We start from the raw sequence: 21,713 nt of genomic DNA, 5'->3' as shown, positions 1-21,713 counted from the left end.
ATAGTCTTAAGGAGCGTGTGGATTACTTTGTATATTTATTTTTACCACATCTTTTTACATTTCTATTTTTACGTATGTTTTATTATTTATTTGTTTATTTTAGTGGTACCTGCTCAAAAAAGTTTTTTTATAAATAGAACTGAATAGTCAAAAACGTTTGGAGTCTACTGGTCTACAGACTCAAAATGGCCATCAAAATTCTCAGAATTCCCATCCCAGAGCATCTCCTTCTCTGCCGCATGAAGTTTGGTTCCTGTTTTCCTGCTCTCCAGTGAAACTGGGAGTAGCTGGGCTCCTAGCAGCTGTTTGAAAGCAAACGTGTCCCTGAGGCGGTGACCTTTCTCATTACCTAGGGGACTGGCAGTATGACATATGGCATTGGGCTTTGTGTCGAGGAGTCACAAGTTCTATTTTTGCTTATTTTTGTTGTTTTGCAGCGTGATCTTAAGCAAATTATCCCATCCTTTCATTCTCCTGTCTTGACAGATGGGAAGCAAGGCAGATGGCCACAGCTTCCCCTCTTCCGTAGCATCCGGTAAGAAGAAAACCATGTCTCAGGAACTTTAGGGTTCCCAGGCATCCTCCCATATTTGTCTCTGGCTCTTACTAAGTTACTGAAATCTCAGTAGTTTTCCCTGATTTGCTGACATCTTACAGCTGCCCCTTCGCCGAGTGATTTCTGGTTGTAGCTCACGTTAGTGGAGCGCGTTTTGTCTTAGAACTGCCCACTCAGATCTCTCACTCCTTCATGTCTGGTTGTTCTTTTAAACATGTGTTGATTGGACTTGGTGAAGCAAAGTTAATGAATTTCCACTTTGGTCCCTCAAGGTAGGAAGGCCAAGGAGATTATCAACGCAGCTCGGGAAAACCTTGCCAAGATGATAGGTGGGAGGCCTCAAGATATGATCTTCACTTCCGGGGGCACAGAGGTAAACAGTCTCAACAGTCTCATGTTCTTTTAGCTGTAAGTTATTTTTTTTAAAAAGTAGAAGGTGGCTGCCTCTTGGTATTATTGTTTTTTAAAGAAAGAGTAATGCTTTGTCCTTGATATAATTAGCCAACATTTATCCTATAAGTGAATTCCAGGGGGCTGATAGGATATTTGTTACATAACGTATAAATTAATTTGCTTTGCATTGCTATTTCAATAAAGAGTTTCCCCTTCATTTTGGCCTGTAATCATTCCTTTGAATCCCACTAAGTTGCTTACCTTGTTAAGAGTGTGAGGTTTCCGATCAGAATGGCCATCATCAAAACATCTACAAATAATAAATGCAGAGAGGGTGTGGAGAAGAGAGGACCCTTCTGCATTGTTGGTAGGAATGTAAATTGGTGCAGCCACTATGGAGAACAGTATGGAGGTTCCTTAAAAATCTAAAAATAGAACTGCTGTATGACCCAGCAATCCCAGTCCTGGGCATACATCTGGAAAAGACAAAAACTCTAATTCGAAAAGATACATGTACCCCAGTGTTGATAGCAGCACTATTTACAATAACCAAGACATGGGAACAACCTGAATGTCCCTGGACAGATGAATGGATCAAGATGTGGTGTAAATATATATACACAATGGAATACTACTCAGCCATAAACAAAGAATGAAATAATGCCATTTGCAGCAACATGGATGGACCTGGAGACTGTCATACTGACTGAAGTAAGTCAGACAGAAAGACAAATATAATGTGATATCACTTATATGTGGAACCTTAAAAAAATGATATAAATGAACTTATTTACAAAACAAATAGACTCACAGACACAGCAAACAAACTAAGGGTTATCAAAGGGGAAACGGGGGAGAGATAAATTAGGAGTTTGGGATTAACAGGTACACACTACTTACATAAAATAGACAACCAACAAGGACCTACTCTACAGCACAGGGAACTATGTTCAGTATCTGGTAATAATGTGTAATGGAAGAGAATCTGAAAAAGAACATATATATAATGGAATCACTTTGCTGTACACCTGAAACTAACACAACATTGTAAATCCACTCTACTTCAATTTAAAAAAAAAAAAAAAAGAGTTTGAGGTTTGACCCGATTTCAAAGGTACTTCTTTTTAAATTGATAGAAGATACTCAGTGACAGCGTGATGATGTCAAGGTCTCTACTCAGTTAGTAATTCTCACCATCTCATTTTCTTATTGGAGAAGAAGGTCATCCACAGGTGATGTGACTGTCTACATAAAAAACCAAGAGAATCTGCAGCTAGATTATTAGAGTTAGTAAGTAAATTCAGCAAAGTTATTAGATAAAAAAATCAATTGTATTTTTATGTACCAGCAACAAACAGGTATTTACCAGAGCACCAAAAAATATCAAATACTTAGGAAATAAATCTAGTAAAAAAGCTTTTGTAAGACACCCGCACACACACGTTGGGAAAGGAATAGAAACATTACCGAGAGCCTTCAAAGAAGTTCTAAACAAATGCAGCATATACCATGTTCACAGATGGGAAGACTCAGTATGATAAATATGTCAGCTCTTTCCAGATTGATCTGTAGATTCAAAGCAACTTCAGTCAAAATTCTGACTCTTTTCTGAGGGAATCTCGCAAACTAATTTATATGGAAATACACAATGCCAAGAATAGCCAAATCTTCTTCAAGATTAAGAACACCGTGAATTGTTCTACTAATTAAGGCAGCCGGTCTTAGGGCAGGAGAGACACGAGGCCCGAAACAGGGCCATACCTGGATGGGTCCTTGTCACGTGACAAGGCCTGGCCTTTGTGATGTTGAAGAGATGGATTTCTTAGATAAAATACAGAAAACTTTAATCATAAAAGAAAAGGTCGATAAATTCTACCACCACCACCACCACTAAACAATTTGTAGTTCATCAGAGAACCCTGAAGGAAATCAGAAGACCAGCCTGACAGTGGGCGAAGATGGTAGAAAAATGGGCGAGAAAAGTGAATATGCACTTCACAGAGAAACCCATGTGGTTTCTACGTGGGAGAAGGTACTCAGCCTCATTAAGTGATCAGAATACAAGGGTAAGCAACAACATGGGTTGCCTCTGCCCACCCATCAGGATGGTAACAATTAAGAAGTCCAACGACAAGAAGTATTGACAAAGGATGCACAGCAGTGAGCACGCACGGTGCTGACAGGAGTGTAGGCCGGAAACCGTTCTGGAAGGTGGGTTGGCATCACCTCGTGAAGTCGAGGCCATGCCACCCCATCAGCCAGCAGCTCCTCTCAGGTACGTACCATAGAAGAAGGGGGCACGTGGGCAGCGGGGGCAGGCAGGAGAGACTGGCGACAGCGCAGATGTCCCTGCAAAGAGCAGGGACCGATATTCACACCTCCGATGCAGTCCCGGGTGGAAGGGTACCACACAGTCCGCTGCAGCAGCGCGGAGGGATCGTGAGTGTGGAGCGGCGGGCGTCAGCCAGAGGCTATGCTGAGCCGGGCCCGGGCCGAGCCAAGCTGACCAGAGGGGAGGGGAGCTGCCGCCAGGCCCCTGGGCACCGCCCACCCCCCAGGACCAGACTCCTGGTGCCCCGCAAGGGGCCGCCCCTGCTGCCCTGTGGGCCGTCCTGGTCTTGCCTGGGGCCAGGTGCTGAGGAGCCTGGTGGCCTGGGGGCACGTGGTACGTTTTTAGTTGTGACTGACCGGTTCCGACAGAGGCTGCTGTGCTCCCAGTGCCACCTGGGCGCTCAGTGTGGAGTCCTGTGCCCTTTGGTGCCTGCAGGTGGAGGCGGCACATGGGAGGGGCCCAGGCACCTTCGTCGCGTTCACGGTGGGTTGGCTCAGCTTCGACCTGAGGTGTGCGGCCCCCGAAGGCCCTCATTTCCGGACCAGGAGTCGCTGTGTTTTCTGCAAGGGGGTGACCTGGGGCTTTAAAGGGCCATCCACCTTCAGAGGGACACATCCAGCCTTCCATCCTGGCCGTCTCCTCCCTTTCATCTGGTTTGCTGCGTCTCAGACCTGGGTGAGCCCTGCCGTCGGCCGCCTGGTCCTCCATCAGGGCCACCTGTTGGACTCTCAGTGCCTTTCCAGTCCTCTGAGCACCCCGCTGACCGTGTGTGGGTTCCTCAGCACCCGACAAACAGCAGCCACCGCCTTCCCGCTGGGCGACGCCTTCAGACACACGAACAGGTTGGATCTTCAGTTGAGAAAAAAATTAATTCAGTTCAATTCCATTCATTTGAAGGTCAAAAAGAGGCAAAATTAGCAAAATCACTTAGGGATCCTTACCTAGGAAGGAAAAGCATAAAGAAAAGCAAGGAAATGATTACCATGCAAATCAGGGTGGAGGTTAGCTGGCATGGGGGTGGGGCAGTGATTGAGGGCGGGTGTGAGGTGTTCCCTGGTGTGGGTCCTGTTTTCGTCTTGACCCAGGTCACGGTTACTCGGGCCTTCACTGTCATACTTCCTCATGAAACTTACATTTCTGTTTTATACACTTTTCTGTGTGTATGTTGTATTTAGCAGTAAGAGAAAAGGTCCTTAAGAACAAAAATCGCCCACCCATCCCCTCAGTTATCCACTTCCTCTCCCTACAGGAGACCAGTATTGTTAGTTTCTGTCGAGTCCTGCAGAGATAGCCTTTGCCTTAAAAACAGATTAAGTGTGTAGATTTATATATTTTCTCCTTCCCTTTCTACCTCTTCAGGGATTTGGGGGATGTATAAGCAAATGTGTGTGTTTCTCGCCCTTTTTATACACATGGTATGATGCTGCATATAACGTTCGCTACCTTTTCTCATTTAACACGTGCCTTTGAGATCTCTGGCATCAGCCCTTAGGGCGTTCCCTCTGTGCTTTTACATCTGCTTGGTGTCCACTGAACAAGTCCCCTTATGGATAGACGTTGAAGGGTTTCCTGAGGTTTTGCTGTTACGTCATTGCACACTTAACCAGTAACCGTTTACATCCATCATTTTGCTTCTGCACAAGTGTAGCTGTAGGATCAAGTCCAAGAACTAGACTTCCTGGGTGAGAGGGCCTGTTTGATAGATATGCCAGATGGCCCTCAACAGAGGTTGTGCCAGCTCACATTCCCACCAGCGATGGGTGCCTGGGCAAAATATTCTTTTTGACAGATTTAGAAAATTTTTAAAATGCATAATGTTGGTTAACAAAAAGCCTGCATAATCCACCGGAAACGAATTCTGATATTTTTGAATGTTGAAAACCCCCAAATCTTTGTAGTTCGGCCTTTCAGAAGGTGCAGCTCAGGAGCTGGTTTTCTTTGAGACCGTTTTTCTGTTTGGTTGTTTTCTTTTTAAATGTTAGCTACAAAGGAAACTATAAATGAGAGAGATTGTTACTCTGAGTCTCCCCTAAGCATGGTTTTCGTAAATGATTTTTCTGCTCTGTCTCTGCAGTCAAATAATTTAGTAATCCATTCTGTGGTGAAACATTTCCACAAAATCCATGCCGCAGTGGGGGACACGGCCGAGCGTCCCAGCCCAGTGGAGGGGGCCCTGCCTCACATCGTCACCTGCACCGTGGAACACGACTCCATCCGCCTGCCCCTGGAGCACCTGGTGGAAGAACAAGTGGCAGGTGAGTGGGCAGCTGGCTGAGGTGCGGCGACCCGGGGGGGCCCGGTGAATCATTCACCCTCTGGCGCTTGGGCTGCCTGGCTGTGCCCAGTGGCGAAGGTTCCTTCCAGAAGGTTACGAGGCCTGTCCTTCCAGATTTTCCCTGGGGGAGAAATCAATCACCAGTGCATGGAACTGGTCGTTTATCACCGCATGAGACGTCAGACTCTTGTACCTGATACATACGTGCATACTTAATAGCATGCCTATAAATGCTAACCCGTGCTTTTCGTTGTTTGATTTTAATGATTGAATCTTGGCTTGCACTCCCTCTGGTAGAAAGAAAGTGGATCCAGTAGACATCAAGTTCTGGTGGTAAAAACAAGAATAAGTGCACCCCTGCTGGGAGCCTGTTAGCTCAGCAGAGAGGAGGTGAGGGCCTCCCGGGGTGAGGGAAGCAGAGGTGGGGGGTGGTGCTGGGGCCCCACCGGGAGGTGCACCTGGCCAGGCAGTCCGAGGGGCACGTGGAGCCTCTGCCCAGCAGTGGCAGTGGCCCTGGCTACTTCTGGTCCTTTCACATGTCCTGTGATGTGACATCTCAAGACACAGGGTATAGATACTAGCTTTTGGAAACGTAAGAGACATTTTTCCCAAGACAGCCAGGGTTGACCTCTCCTTGGAATAAGACTGGTTTTCTACGAAGCATTTGCCTTCTTACCTAATCTGCCTGGAAACCTGAAGGGGAGGCAGGCGAGAGTGTTCTTATCTTAAAGATAAAGGAGGGCTTCCCTGGTGGCGCAGTGGTTGAGAGTCCGCCTGCCGATGCAGGGGACACGGGTTCGTGCCCCCGGTCCGGGAAGATCCCACATACCGCGGAGCGGCTGGGCCCGTGAGCCATGGCCGCTGAGCCTGTACGTCCGGAGCCTGTGCTCTGCAACGGGAGAGGCCGCAACAGTGAGAGGCCCGCGTACCGCGAAAACCAAACCAAAACAAAACAAAACGATAAAGGAGTGTGCCAAAACTGCTCGGTTTGACTGTGAGCCTTGTTACCACTTTTCCCCTTTGACCACTGGAAAGGTTTTTCTCTTTATGCACCACTCTAACTAAAAAACAGTCATGTCCAACTTTCTTGTTTAAACTGTCCTTCCTTTTAATCCCTGGTGCCTGTTTTTCTGTGTCTCAGGTACAGGGAAGGGCAACTTAATACATTGTTATTGGTTGCTGTTACATTTTGCCTCTTGTTTAAAATTGTACAAGTTTTTACAAAGAATAGACACGCACCTAAAGATCACAGAAGGGCTTCAAGCATTGCTGTAAAGTGGAGGCTCTTCCCTGCCACCCCCAGTCCGGCTCCTCAGAGGCAGCTGCCCCTCAAGTCTGCCTTCAGGTTTTCTCGTGGTTATGGCATTATCACTTTAATTACTTCCACGTTAATACTTAATAACTTACACATATAATCTCCATTTCTTAGTTTATAAACTAAAGCATCTATTTGTTGACTCCCTGGTATAAAACGGGGACTTGACCTCAACTGTCTCACACCCCTCCACCTCCACGCTGTCCAGCTGTTGCTGTTGTTGTTTTTTACTGTATATGTCAGCTTTATGGAGATGGAACTCACATGTGATACTCTTCACCCGTTTGAAGTGTGCGATTCGGTAGTTTTTAGTGAATTCACAGAGTCGTGCAACCATCACCACAGTCAATTATAGAGCACGTCCTGACCCTCAAAAGAACCTCACATCTGTTAACTGTAACTCTGTTTCCCTCAACCCTGGGCAACCACTAATACATTCTGTCTCTGGAGATTTCCCCATTCTGGACTTTCATATGAATGGAGTCACATGATATGTGGTCTTTTGTAATTGGCTTCTTTCACTTAGCATCGTGTTTTCAGGGTTCATCTGTGCTGTAGCCTGTGTCGGTATTCCATTCCTTTTTATGGGTGAATACTATTCACATTTTATCCATTTGTCAGTTGATGAACATTTGATGGACATTTGATACTATGAATAATGCTATTGTGAGCATTTGTGTAGAAGTCTTAGTGTGGACGAATGTTTTTGTTTCTCTTGAGTATATACCCGGGAGTGGAATTGCTGTGTCACGTGGTAACTCTGTTTCACCTTTTGCAGCATCTTGGTGTTTAACCCTAACCTCTGTATCCCGCAGTAGCTGCGCTGTTTCCCATTCCCACCAGCAGTGCCTGGGGGCTCCAGTTTCTCCATGTGTCCTCGCCAACGTGTGTTAGTGTCTGTGTTTTCCGTAACAGCCGTCCTAGCGGGTGTGAAGTGAGAGCTCATGGGGGTTTTGATCTGCGTCTCCCTGAGGGCTGATGATGTTGAGCAGGTGCTCATAGACTTAATAAAAAGACAGAAGTCCTGGCCGGAGTTGCCTTTCCTTTGCTCCCCTTTGAGTCCCGTAGTGGATGCACCAGCTCCGCCCTTCTCTTGCTGCCCACCCACCCCGGAGCCCGCCTGCTGTCGAGGCCAGCGCTGCTGCCACCCACTTGCTAGGTATGAGGCGGGGGTCCTCGTCTGTCGGAACCTGGTCCCCTGCCTGCCTCGGCAGTCGGCCCCCACCCTGCTCTCCACAAGTGCACCCTGAACGTGGGTGGCCTCTGGATCCTTTCCTACTTTCTGTGGAGTTAGTTTTCGCCTATCAGTGTCCTGGGTGGGTTCTCCCTGATGCTGTTAGTCTAATGACATCATCTTTCTGTATTCTGGGCATTGCTCAAAATTCCTTGTCCACAGGTGGTCGCCCTTATTGAGAAATATATCCGTTCTCTCGTTTCCGTGGGACCTTGAGGGGAAAATGGGTGTGTTTGTCTTCACCATTTTGAACCCAAAACCTCGATTTGGTCACGTCTCGTTATTTTCCATCTGCAGTAGTAGGATTCTAGGGGCCTGGAGCAGCGCCTGGCACACGGTAGGTGCTTAACGAAGGCTGGGTCAGTGCTGAGTGAGGGAAGGTTAAGTACTTAGCGCCTCAAGATGCTCCCATGAACTGAGGGTGTCTCAGCTGCTTGCGGGTCCCTTAGAGGCGGAACAGGGTGTCCCCAGACAGCCCCCCAACTGAAGCTCATTGACGAAGCCTTCAAGCCAGTTGTCTGTGGGCGGGGCGATAAAGGGGCTCATATTCCTTCTTCATAGTTTTCTGAACCTTTTTGATAAACTGCTTTTTTCACTGTGTCTAAGTAAACGTTCCAGAAAGGATACTTTGTGGGTTTGACCTCATGCTTGTGTCTTATTCCTCAGAGGTCACCTTTGTCCCCGTGTCCAAGGTGAATGGGCAGGTGGAGGCTGAGGACATCCTGGCGGCCGTCCGCCCGGCCACGTGCCTCGTGACCATCATGCTGGCCAATAACGAGACAGGCGTCATCATGGTGAGTCGCGGCACCTCCTAGGAAGATGGAGCGCGGACCCCGGCTTCCCAGCCCCGCCTCTTCTTTCCCCTCTTCTTCCATCCGGGAACCTTTTGGTGCATCCTCATTAACAACTCCTCGTTTCTCTCATTCCGTCTTCATCAAATCAACACACTCAGCCGTGTGTTTCTCCCTCTCCAGCCAGTGCCTGAGATCAGCCGGCGAGTCCGAGCCCTGAACCAGCAGCGGGCGGCGGGCGGGCTGCCGGGGGTGCTCGTGCACACGGACGCCGCCCAGGCCTTGGGGAAGCGGCGCGTGGACGTGCGGGACCTGGGCGTGGACTTCCTGACCGTCGTGGGCCACAAGGTGCGTCCATCCGCCTTCCTGCCCTCCTGCCGGGGAGACACCTCGATGCCCGCGAGGCTCACCTGCGAGCAGAGCCCACGGCCCCGCTCATCCCCTGTCACCGGTGCACCCGGCGCGCATGCCCAGCGAGGCCCTGGGTCATGGTGATGGGCAGACCGCGGCCCCGCCCTCGGCAGCTCAGAGGAGAGCCCAGCAGAGCTAGGATGCCGAGGGCTGAGTGCCCACCGGGAATACTGGGCAGCGCAGCCCATAGGGGGCAGGAGGGGAGGCCAGGTAAGGCCATCGGGGGAGGGGGGAGTGGGAGGGGGAGAGGCGGGGTCGGGGGGAGGATGGGGGGAGTGGAGGTCACAGGTGGGTTTAGCCCGGGAGTGAGTGAGCTCTGCAGCCCGGAGAGTGCGTGCAGACCCCTCCTCAGCCCACTCAGCCCCACACCCAGGGACGGAAGATGCAGGGTTCAAGAATGGTGGCCTCTCTCACTTGACTAAAAGTGAGGCTCTGAGTGTAAGGGTGTGGTTTTCACGGCCCTCATCTCTAGGGTGTGCTGGGGAAATAGTTAACAGTGAAGACCCTTCTGAAGCTTTTGCTCATCTTTCCAGCAGCTGACTGGAAGCTGGAGTATTTTTAGTAATTTCCCCTCAGCTGGTTCCCAAGGGAGTGAGGTGCTGACCTGACACGGCGGCCCTTGAGATTTCTAGCTAATGTGGGTTTGAGAGCATGGAGTCATCCACAGGGCAGCCCTTGGCCATCTCTCTCTCCAGCCCCTCTCCTTCACAGAGTCTCCCACGTGCCGTGCAGGTGCTCTGCTGCCCCCGAGCTGGGGGCCAGAGTCCAGCACCTGCCCCCACCCAAAGTCTTCTGTGACCCCCACGTGTCTGCAGTGGGGATGGGTGGCCACCTGCGGGACCAGAGGAGGTGGGCCCGGACGTCGTAGAGTATCTCTGTGGGCCTCTCAATACGTATATGGAGAAGGTCCCCAGAAGGTTCTTGTTGAATAAATGACTGACTTTTCTTTCAGTTCTATGGCCCCAGGATTGGAGCACTTTATGTCCGAGGGCTCGGTGAACTCACCCCTCTGTACCCTATGCTGTTTGGAGGTGGACAAGAACGGAATTTCAGGCCAGGGTAAGGTAGAAGTTTAACGAGGTGTCTGGGCCGCTGGCTGTGTTGTCTGTATGTAGGGCAGTGGCTCTCCCGTCTCTTGGAAGCACGGTGATAGCACAGCACTCTCATCTCCACTGAGTCAGACGTGGCTCCACTGGCCGGTTCTACACTTGGGACTCACAGATCTGCAGTCTCGTTGGGGATGATTCAAAGCAGATGAAGGAAGTCTCTTTCAGCTGCTTCAAAGCATCCAGTTCCTTTTGTTATTTTGGCCCAGCCCACCAAAGAGGTGCCGCCGGAGCCCCCCGGCTGAGATGTGCTGCCCTTCTCTTGACTGTGGGGTGAGCACCTGGTTTCCTCTCTGAAAGCGCCTGTGTCCCCGTGACCTGCAGAGGTGTTTTAGCCAGGGAATGAGGTGGCACCAGCACCACACGTGTTGTCAGAAACTTGATAACAAGAGGAAGAAACAGACAACATGCGGTGAGTTCCCTAGGGTTTCTCTTGCTTCCTTTATTCCAGAATTAGAGCAGAAGAAGCCCGCAACTCAGAAACACCAATAAGGGCTGATGAAAAATGCCCAAGAAAGCCCTCTCTCTCCAGCCAGTGGACCAGGGAAAGGAGAGCCTAGCAATACAGAGAAGTTTTAGACAATCCCTGCTCTTCTCCAGCCCGTCACCATGGTAAACTGCTGCCCCCACCTGTGCCACGAAGGAGAGCAGGGAGCCCAGACTTCACCCACACAGGCTGTGACAAGAGCCCCACGCCCCGCCTATGTCAGACAGGGCCTAGTGAAGAGCCAGGACTTTTGCCCCACCACAGTCATGCACCCCACCAAGGTGTCAGTGGAGACCACGTGGGCACCCTGGGCTTCCACCCATACCCATCACTAACAACGTGCGTTCTCCTCTTGGATGTTGACACAGGCCGAGGAAGGAACCTGGACGTCTGCCCCCGCTTGGCAGTAGTCAGTTGGCACACTCCTCCTGCCAGAGGAAAGTCAAAAAAAGACAGCTAATACGGAATTCAGATTCATAACGACATAGGGCTGTCCAGGTTTCAACTGAAAATCGCTCATCATACTGAGAACCAGAAAGATCTTAAATCAAAGAAAAAAGACAATCAAGAGGTGCCAACCCTGAGATGACAAAGATGTTAGAATTATCTGATAAGAGATTTTAAGGCAAACACAATAAAAATGCTTTAATGAGCAATTATGAACACCCTCGAAACAGAAGAAATAGAAAGTGTCAGCAAAGAAGAAGAAGATGTAGAGAAGAACTAAACAGAAATTTTAGAACTAAAAACTACAACAGCCAAAGTAAAAAGCTCAGTGGACAGGCTCACCAGCAGAATAGGGGCAACAGAGGAAAGAGTGAACTGAAAGAACAATAGAAGTAACCAATATAAAAAACAGACAGGAAGTAGACTGGAAGAAGATTGAACAGAGTCTCCGGGGACCTGTGGGACTATAGCAAAAGATCTAACATTCATTTCGTTGAGGTCCTGAAGGGACAGGAGAAAGAGGGTGGGATGAAAAAGAACTTGAAGAAATAATGGCTGAAAGCTTCCCAAATTTGGCAAGAGACATAAACCCACAGATTCAAGAAGCTGAACAAAACACAAACAGGATAAACCAAAAGAAATCTACCCTAAGACATAAATAGTAAACTTCCATAAAAGAAAAAGAAAAATCTTGAAAGCAGCCAGAGGAAAGAATAAATAACACCTTATCTATAGGAAAAAAATAATTTGAATGACAGTAGATTACTCTTCTGAAGCCATGGAGGCCAGAGAAAGTATGCAAAAATTTTCAAGTGCTCAAAGAAAAGAACTGTCAAGCCAAATTAAAAACACAGCAGAAATATCCTTCAGGAACGAAGAGGAAATCAAGACATTCTCAGATGAAAGAGAAAACTAACAGAATTTGTCACCAGAAAACCTATGCTAAAAATGACTAAAGAAGTTCTTTACACAGAAGGAAACAGTAAAAGAAGGAACCTTGGAACATCAGAGAGAAAGAGCATGGTAAACAAAAATATGGGTAAATAGGGGGCTTCCCTGGTGGCGCAGTGGTTGAGAGTCCGCCTGCCGATGCAGGGGACGCGGGTTCGTGCCCCGGTCCGGGAAGATCCCATATGCCGCAGAGCAGCTGGGCCCGTGAGCCATGGCCGTTGAGCCTGCGCGTCCGGAGCCTGTACTCCGCAATGGGAGAGGCCACAACAGTGAGAGGCCTGCGTACCCCACACACACAAAAAAACGGTAAATAAAATAGACTTTCCTTCTCTTCAGTTTTCTAAATTATGTTTGATGGCCTAAGCAAAAGTCATAGCACTGTCTGATGTGTTTCAAAATGTATGTGGAAGAAATATTTAAGATAATTATATTATGAATGGGGGAGGGTAAAGGGATGTAAAAGGAGGTAAGGTTCCTGTTCTTCACTTGAACTTCTGAAAACTGTTTAAGTAACCCACAGAAAGGTAGGAAAAAGAAAACAGAAAAAAAATAAAATGGAAGACTTAAGCCCGAACATCAACAATTACATTAAATGTAAATGGTATAAATATACCAATTAAAAGGCAGAGATTGGCAGAATAAAAATTTAAAAAACTGATCCAACTATATGCAGTCTATAAGAAACTTGCTTCAAATATAGCAAGAGGCAAGTTAAAAGTAAAGGTTGGAAAAAAGTGTATCACACTAACATTAATCTAAGGAAAGCAGGAATGGCTATATAACATGAGATAAAGGAGACTCCAGAGCAAAGAAAATAGAAAATTGCCGGGGATGGGGGAGGCAGGGAGAATTATATAATGATAAAAGAATCAGTCCACCAAGAAGACATAGCGATCCTAATGTGGATGCACTAAACAGTAGAGCTGAAAAATATGTGAGGAATAAAAAAACCAAACTAAACTGAAAGGAAAAATAGACAGATCCACAATTATAGATGGAGACTTCAACACCCTTCCCTCAACAATGGATAGAACAACTAGACAAAAATTGGCTATGGTGTAAAAGAACGCAACAACACCCATCAACCAACAGGATCTAATCAGCCTGTTTGGAACACTCCACCCAACAACAGCAAAATACACATTCTTTTTTTTTTTAGCGGTACACGGGCCTCTCACTGCTGTGGGCTCTCCCATTGCGGAGCACAGGCTCCAGACGTACAGGCTCAGCGGCCACGGCTCACGGGCCCAGCCGCTCCGCGGCATGTGGGATCTTTCCGGACCGGGGCACGAACCCGTGTCCCCTGCATCGGCAGGCAGACTCTCAACCACTGCGCCACCAGGAAGCCCGAAGAGTTTTTCAGTTTGTTACATCAGTGTATGGGAACCACTGGTCTTCGGGGGTGTTCCTGTCCCCTCCTGTACAGCCCCCCTGAACACACACACACACCCCAAGTCTAGTAACAAAAGATTCATCCCATATTACAGTTGAGAGGCTTCAGCTGAAACGTCAGCTGAAGGGAACGGAGTGGGGAGTGAGTTCCCCAGACCCTCACCTGGTTTGGCAGGGGGACCAAAGAGGGGGGCTCTGGGGCCTGCAGTCGGAGGAGGGCTTTCTCCTGGGTAGGAGGCGGGTCCAGGTAGAACTGTCACTTGGACACCCACTGTATATTGCCCAGTGGGCCACGTCTGCTGCCCCTGGGCGATGACGAGGGTTTGGGGGCTGGCAGCTGCCCTTGTTTAGGAAAGATGTTGGTGTGACTTTATTTGAACACCTGACTTTCAGATAGACAGGATTCCTTCCAGGGATGTCTGTTAATCGCTTTGCATGGAAATAGGATTGAATCCTTTGTCTCTTACAGGACAGAGAACACCCCGATGATTGCCGGCCTTGGGAAGGTAAGCCTTGGTGACCTCGGACAGCTGAAGCCGTTGCGTTGTCCATCAATGTCTTCCTCCTGTGTTTCCGCCTCACTCTCACACCACTGCCACACTCGCCACACTTCTGACACCAGATGTGCGGGGTTAGGGGTCCCCACCCAGCAATTCTGTGGCACCAGCTGAGTTTCCTACAATTCAATTCTGACACTGTCTACCCAGAGTTACTGTCAGAGCCCACAGGCTAAGGGCTCAGTTGTGGGCACCCACAACTTCAGATGCCAACTGCCACCCACACTTCTGACCAACCAGCTGTGAATCAGAGGTTCCCATGGCCCCTCCTTGAGTTCAGTGTATTTGCTAGAACAGCTCACAGAATGCAGAGAAACTAGAGTACTGGTTTATTATGAAAGGATATGATAAAGGGTACAGGTGAACCTCCAGAAGGAAGAGAAGTGTAGGGCAGGGGATGTGGGAAGGGGCTTCCGTGCCCTCTCCAGGCACCAGCCTCCTAGCACCTCTGTGATCAGCAAGCTGGAAGCTCTCTGAACCCACACTGTTGAGGTTTCTGTGGAGGCTTTGATCAGTTATCAACTCCGTTTCCAGCCCCTCTCCCGTCTCTACAAAAATTCCAGGCTTCTCATCAGGGCTCGGTGACCAGCCCCTATCCAGGAGCCCACCCAGGGTCGCCTCATTAGGGCAAAAGACACTGTCATCCAGGAAGTTCCAAGGGATTTAGGAGCTTGGCAGCAGGAAGCAGAGCCCAAGCCCGGATATTAGAATAAAGGCCGCTCCTCGTGCTTAGGAGATTCCAAGGGTCTCAGAAGCTCTGTGCCTGGTCCAGGGCGGAGGCCAGAGCGCATATTTTCTATGAGCTCACATCAGTTTCCCAGCAGCTTTAATAGGTATCCTGGCTTTAGGAGAGATCACGTTCATGATCCCGAGAAACAGACCAACGTAAGAGGAACGTTGAATTGTATTTATCAACCTGGAGATGTGCTTTTTAAGAAATGTGGAGTGGGTTTCATACACTTAGCATTTAAAAGGGAAGTATCTTTTCTCAAGTCTCTTCTAATATTAAAAGCAATGACGTCATCACCACAGGTCTGCTCATCCCCTGGGTCCAGTTACCCCCCGCCCCCCGAGATGGTGACAGAGGGGCGGCTTCTTAAAGATCTTCCTGATGAGGATTAGAGGGCGGCGCAGCAGCGGCAGGCCCCTCCGCTCCCTTCTGCAGCCGTGGCCCTTGCCTCGCTCCTGGCTTGCACCTGTGCCCGGGCCCTCTGACCCTGCCGTCACGGGAGGGGTGGCACACCATTGTCGCCCCCTCCCCTTGCTCAGCCTGGCCCTCCTCGGTGTGGTCTGGCTCGGGACACGCCCCCCCCTCCCCTGGGAGGTGTGTCCTGGCCCCCCCTGGCGCGAGTCAAGGTCTCTATGCTGCCTTCCACCCCTTCCCCGTGTGCCGGCTGAAGAAAGGCGCCCCCCTGCGGCCACCCCCTGCCCTGCACCCTCACAGCCCTCTGCCAGCGCGTTCCTCCCCCAGCCTCTAAAACCGGCCTCCCGTGGTCCTCACTCCTCCAGCTTCTTCCCGAGTCCTCCACCCCGCGGAGCAGCCCGCATGCACTCTCACCCCCTACCCTTCTGACACCTGCTCTCCTCCCCGGAAGCTGGTCGAGGAGGTCCCCATTTCGCCCTGTGACCTCCTGCAGCTGTGGGACCGCTTCTCCCCCCAGAGGTTCCTTCTCTGCCTCTTCACCCGTCAGCATCCTGGGTGCCTCCTCTCTCTCTCGCTGTGCTCACCCTGTCCCGTGGCTCTGATGCCAGCCTGTGCTCCGGTCTTGGACTTGACGTCTCAGGGCAGGTCCTGACCTGCTGGGAGGCCCACGTCCCACCTGCTTCCTCAACATGTCCTCTGAGCCCACGATGTGTCCTGCTCTCTCTCCTGCATCGTTGGCGTCTCTCCCCGTGGTGCCTCCTGCCACCCAGGCTCTCAGCTGAGAAATCTAGGAGGTGCCTTTGATCTGCCCTGTCCCGTCCCCCGCACCTGATACAGCAGCCGGGCCTGTCTGTTCAGTCTCCACGAGAGGTCCAGGACCTGCCTCTTGTACCGACTAGGCCGGATCATCCCCGTCTTGTGTGTGGACGCCTCATCCACTCTCCACGTAGCATCCAGTTCTAACACACAGATCAGAGCAGCCCACCCCTTGCTCAAAATCCACGTGCATCTGCCTTGTGTTTAGGCTCAGATCCCCCCTGTCATGGGGCCTCTGGGGCGCTGTCCCCCTCGCTCACTGTGTTCCAGGAGCACTCGCCTTTCCCCCTGCAGGGCCTTTGCCTGGAATGCTCTTCCCCGCTGCCCCGAGTTCCCGTCACGGCGCCCACCCGTCGGTCTACCGTGGTCACCTCTTCCCTGGTGTGTCTGTCCCTGGGATGGATGTGCCTTCAGGACTGGGATTGCCTTTGGCCACCGGCTAGGGACTCTCCAGCACCTGGGGTATCCGGAAGCCTGAAAAAGTAAATTCCTGTTAACAAGTGAAGGGTACTCGGCACTTATCCCGGCCCCCGGTCACACGGTCGGCGCGTTCTGTGTATCTGTGAGGTTCCAGAGAGTGAGCAGTTTGAGGCCGTGTCACCGGTCTGCTTTCGGGGAGAATCACCTCTGCTGCTTAAAGCTGTCTTGCTCCCCTTGTTTCACCGTAACCGAGGGGCCCTCCTGTGTCCCTAGGCGGCTGAGCTGGTGGCAGAGAAGTGCGAGGCCTACGAAGCCCACATGCAGGCTGTGCGCGACTACCTGGAGGAGAGGCTGGCGGTGAGTGCCCGTGGCCCGGAGCTCTGGGGACAGCGGGGCCGAGACCCCCCAAGGCGGGCTCCAGACCAGGCGACTGTCTCACAGACACGTGACAGAAATACCAGAGACGGAATATCTCAGCGTTGTGTGAAGACGATCCAAATGTATTCAGAAGTGTTTTCTCCCAGTTAACTTCGCTCTCCATAGCCAGTCTCCCTGACTATTATCCGTAGATGCTTGTCAGTAAGATAATCATTCTGTGTGTTGAGGGTGAGGTTGTTTTCCTTCCTGCCACACCGCGTGGCTTCCGAGATCTTAGTTCCCCAACCAGGGATTGGACCCAGGCCCTCAGCAGTGAGAGTGCAGAGCCCTAACCACCGGACCGCCAGGGAATTCCCGAGAGTGAGGTTTTGTTTTCCAGAAAGTCAAGTTCAAGCAGTTGGGGGGAGGGGCTTCGAAGATGTTACCGCACATATTCTGTTCGTTTTCCAGGCTGAGTTTGGTGAGCGAGTCCATCTGAACAGCCAGTTTCCAGGCACTGAGCGACTCCCCAACACCTGTAACTTCTCCATCCAGGGACCCCGGCTGCAAGGTGACGACTGCCCCCAGCTCTCCCTGGCTGGGGGCTGGGCTGGGCTGGGCACAGCTTGAGCTGTGGGGAGGCGTGGGCACTGGCCGAGGCAGGGTCACCCCACCAGGCACTGTCCTGTGGTGGGGGGGCTCTGGGCACAGCTGCTGACCTGCTCCAGGTGCTGAGGCGCTCTCTGGACACAGCACAGTGGCGCTCAGCTCTCACAGGGTCCTAGCCCCGCCCCAGAGATGTGAGGGATGGAGATAAAGTGAACTGAATTGTAGGCTAGTTGGTCCATCTTTGTCTGCAATTTTTACAAAACATTTCATGAGGGTCGGGAAAGTAGAGGCAACCAAGTGAAAACTGGCCCAGAGTCAGGCTGAAGTGCAGATCCGTGGGCTTCATTAGTTCCTGCGAGCTCTGCCTCCCAGCTGGAAAAGTTAGGGTTCGGGTTAGGATTAGCCTTAGGGCGACTCCTATCCCAGACGCTTAGGACTTGGCTGCCCGGAGTCCCTGAGGCTTGAGTCCTGGGTGTAGAGCATCCTGTTTGTCTGGGAGGAGATTACGGTGGCCCCAAGAGCACGGGAGAGCCGACCTGAAGGGCAGTTTTCACCTCTTAGAAGAAGAGGTCGTTGCCTCATGGTCACTCTGAGAAACGGGGCAGCGTGTTTGGACCATGAAGAAACCCTAGGGCGGCTGTCACCGGGTCTGGAGTGCATCCTCGTTGGGAAGGAAGCACACAGCTAACTCTCCAAATCTCCCCGCTATGGGAAGGGAAGTTCCTCCCTCTAGTGTCTTCCCCCCTTTTTCTGGGGGCAGACTTTATATTCTGTGATGACCTGTGTTAATTTAAATGAGACAGGCTGTTCGTTTTAATTAAATCAGCAGTCATCGGTGTTGGGGTGTTTTTTTTGTTTATGTTTTTGGGTTTTTTTGGCTGCGCCATGTGGCTTGTGGGATTTTTAGTTCCCCGACCAGGGATCGAACCCGGGTCCTCGGCAGTAAGAGGGCAGAGTCGTACCCACTGGACCACCAGGGAATTCCCATCATTGTATTTTTTTAAATCTCTGTGCCTGTGAAGGAAGAGGGAAGTGCCTTCTAGCTTAACACAGACAGCTCCCAATGTCTCTCCCTTTAGAAAACGGAGACGTCAAGTTAGACATTATTACTGGGACAGCACGTTATTCGGTAAGGCAGCTCGTCAGGATTCTGCGAGTCCTGCCAGGCAGCTGATGGTACCACATTCTCAAGGCCAGTCTTACGAGGCCGAAGAGTGTCTGCTTTTCTGCAGCCAAGGGGCAGAGGAAGCGCTTCCTCTGGGACCTGCTGTGGTTTCTCTCACCTGCCATCAGAGGGACCTGTGCCCTGGGATTCCGTCAGGTGGTACGAGGGAGGGAGCGTCCAAACTTGCAGCAGGGAAGAGAGGCAGCCCCCGCCTGGACTCCACCTCAGGGGCCCTGTGCTCTGTCTCCTAGGCCGCTTGGTGCTGGCCCAGTGCAGGACGCTGCTGGCCAGCCTGGGGGCTGCGTGCCACTCGGACCATGGAGACCGGTGAGTGCTGTCCACGTACTTGGCCGCGGCATCCAGGGCGCATCCGGGCTCTAGGTTTGGGCAGCTCTGCAGCCTAGCAGGGGCGTGGACAGTGACCAGACGGCGCAGGCCCTCAGGAGGAGCGAGTGGGAGCTGCAGCCTTCAGGGGCCTCGGGCTGGACCGGGAGATGGGCAGCAGGGCTCCGCGTGAGGTGGGGAGCGGGGAGGAGGGGCGGGCTGGTGCAGCAGGGCCGGGCTGGTGCAGCAGGGCCGGGCTGCGGGCGCCCACTTCAGCCTCCAGAAAACCGGAAGCTGTGACCAGATTTGGGCTCAGATCACGCCCCCTGCCAGGAGCGGGCGGAAGCGGGAGGGGAGGGTGGAGCCTCGGGCCTGGGCATCGGGAGCAGCCCTGCTGGAGGAAGAGAAGGGGGTTCGGTTTCTTGGGGGGCCCTGCAGGCGGGAGTAGAGCTGGATGCGGCCACCTGGGCTCTGGAGAGAGCGGAGCTGTGGTCGTGATGAGCAACAGGCCTCCGTTCGAGGCCAGGGCACCGGGACCAAACTCAGCCCTGACTAGGGCGGGCCGCGGGAGGCCGTCCCTCCGCCTCGCGTGTGGCTCAGCGTCCCCTCCAGGAACCGAGCCCGCTAGCTCCTTGGAGACGGGAGTTGCCACAGTACCCCGGGCTCCGGCTCCCGGGGTCGGGGTCTGTGCCCGGGCAGGCCCGGCTGGAGAGCAGGGAGGCTTTGAGCCGGCCCTTGGTGACGGTGGGCCAAAGAGTGTGCGTGGCCAGTGGGGAGCTGGCCGAGGACACGCGGCGGCCCGGGAGAGCCCGTGTGCTGACGGCTGGCCCGTCTCCCCGCCCCACAGCCCATCCCCGGTGCTGCTGAGCTGCGGCGTCCCCTTGGACCTGGCCAGGAACGCCATCCGTCTCAGCGTGGGCCGCGGCACCACCCGGGCCGAAGTGGACCTCGTCGTGCAGGACCTGAAGCAGGCGGTGGCCCGGCTGGAGGGCCAGGCCTAGTGCCCAGGGCGGTGCCAGAAGGAGTCTTCCTCTTGTCCCAGAGCGTGTGGGCTCCGGGCTCCCTCCCGTCCCTTGGTCAGTGAGGGAGCGGGTCTGCTGGGCCCACAGACGCCACCGGTGCTGAGGGGCCCAGGACAAGATGCCCGTGTGGGACCGTCCCTGTCACTGCTGCCCATTGGCACCAGTTGGATTAGAAACGCTTTAGCCGCGTCCACCCTCCCCTCTGGGAAGTGGGGCGAGCTTGTTGTAAGCACGCCCTTCCTGGAAGGTGGCATTTTTATCCGAAAGGTAAAATCCTAGTATTTATAATTGATTGTCAGCTGCTCTCATGGAAATAGGAGACCTGGTTTTTGGCTGCTGTCCTGGCCTCTGTGCACCTGTTGGCTGAGAGGTCGGTCCCTCCTCACCCTCATGGCCCTTCTCAAGCCCTTTCCAGAGGGTGGGGGCCCCTGTGGTCAGGCCCCTCCCCGCTGGGCGTCCCCCCGCTTCCGGGCCTGCCCATCCTCCTGATCACTTGCTGGTCACTCGGGCCATCGACCACTGGGCGCCCTCTCTCCCAGTCCGCAGGCCCCTCCCGTCCCTTCCATTCAATCATATGCTCAGGGTTTCAGCTCAGCCGTCAGAGTCACGGGCGGCAGCGCCTGCGTGATGCTGGCTCATTCCCAAGGCGGAAAATCGTTCATCCCTCGCTCAGCTCCCATCTCAGTTGTATTTGCGGGAGGATTCTTTGATCTTCACAGAGGCATTGTGGTGTCTGATTCACATCAAATGTCATGTCTCCGGAGACATTTACATAGGAGTGGCTTTTTTTAATTGAATAACACTTGTAATGTGCGGTTGAAAGGTGCAAGGAACTTCGTGATGGCACTGAGGAAACAACCGTCAGAAATTAGATGAACTAATAAAAGCTTCCAGGGCTTGTTTTGGACATTTTGTGGTTCTTCTAGTGGGTGCTTCTCTTGGGGGCACCAGTGTGTCTGTGCCGGCAGTGGGGTGGGGTCAGACCCACTGCTCACTGCATAATCACGCTTTAGCTCCAGGAACTCGGCTTGCGACTGTGCCTCTGGGAGCTCTAGAAAGTAGGTCCCTGACACACAGCACCCTGCTTCCGCCAGGCAGAGGCTGTGGAGTCCCGATTCCCCCAGCAGACAACTATGGGTGTCCAGCCCCACGGAAGAGGACAGTCTGGAAAAAGATGCTTGGCAGCTCTGAAAAATGCACTCGGGACCTTGAGCTGCAGCACCAGAGACTCTCGGTCAGGGCCCTGTGCCCGCCCGCCACCGGCCCTGGGGAGCAGCTGCTGTCCAGAGGTTCACGGAGCCTCCAAGGCCAGCTGAGGCCAGGATCCAGCATAGATTTCCCAGGGGCCAGGCAGGCCTCCAGCTCCCGGTGGGTGACAACAGGTCCCAAACACTTAAGGTCCCCAGAAAGGGCTCCACTTGGATGGGTCTGCCCTCCTGTGAGAAGGGTCTCCCAGGTGGCCTCCCATGGCCCAGCACAGCCCTCAGGGCGGCTGCCCCCAGCCTGGGGGAAGCGGACACTCGGGAGCCTACCGCTTTCTGGAAAGGACACTGCCACTGTGAACACCTGCTCGACGCGGGAAGTCCATCCCAGCCCTCGCTCCACGGGA

At 52.3% G+C, this 21,713-nt stretch overlaps 1 protein-coding gene across 10 annotated transcripts in view; it reads left to right on the top strand.

The window, feature by feature from the left end:
- Positions 1–21,012, top strand: part of SCLY (selenocysteine lyase) — a 29,189-nt gene extending 8,177 nt beyond the window's left edge. For 6 of the 10 annotated variants that reach the window (XM_032638135.1, XM_032638137.1, XM_032638136.1 and 3 more), the window contains 10 exons: positions 829–929; positions 5,356–5,536; positions 8,772–8,899; positions 9,080–9,244; positions 10,260–10,366; positions 14,160–14,196; positions 16,901–16,984; positions 17,456–17,555; positions 19,010–19,085; positions 19,930–21,005. In XM_032638135.1, the coding sequence (XP_032494026.1) occupies positions 829–929; positions 5,356–5,536; positions 8,772–8,899; positions 9,080–9,244; positions 10,260–10,366; positions 14,160–14,196; positions 16,901–16,984; positions 17,456–17,555; positions 19,010–19,085; positions 19,930–20,083 (1,133 nt within the window). In that variant the 3' untranslated portion in view covers positions 20,084–21,005. The other 4 variants (XM_032638141.1, XM_032638138.1, XM_032638139.1 and 1 more) reach the window with 4 other exon arrangements.
- Positions 21,013–21,713: the final 701 nt, after the last annotated feature.

Source organism: Phocoena sinus, chromosome 7 (assembly GCF_008692025.1).
Source record: "Phocoena sinus isolate mPhoSin1 chromosome 7, mPhoSin1.pri, whole genome shotgun sequence".
Taxonomy (NCBI): Eukaryota; Metazoa; Chordata; class Mammalia; order Artiodactyla; family Phocoenidae; genus Phocoena; species Phocoena sinus.
This window is presented reverse-complemented; position numbering and strand designations above follow the sequence as displayed.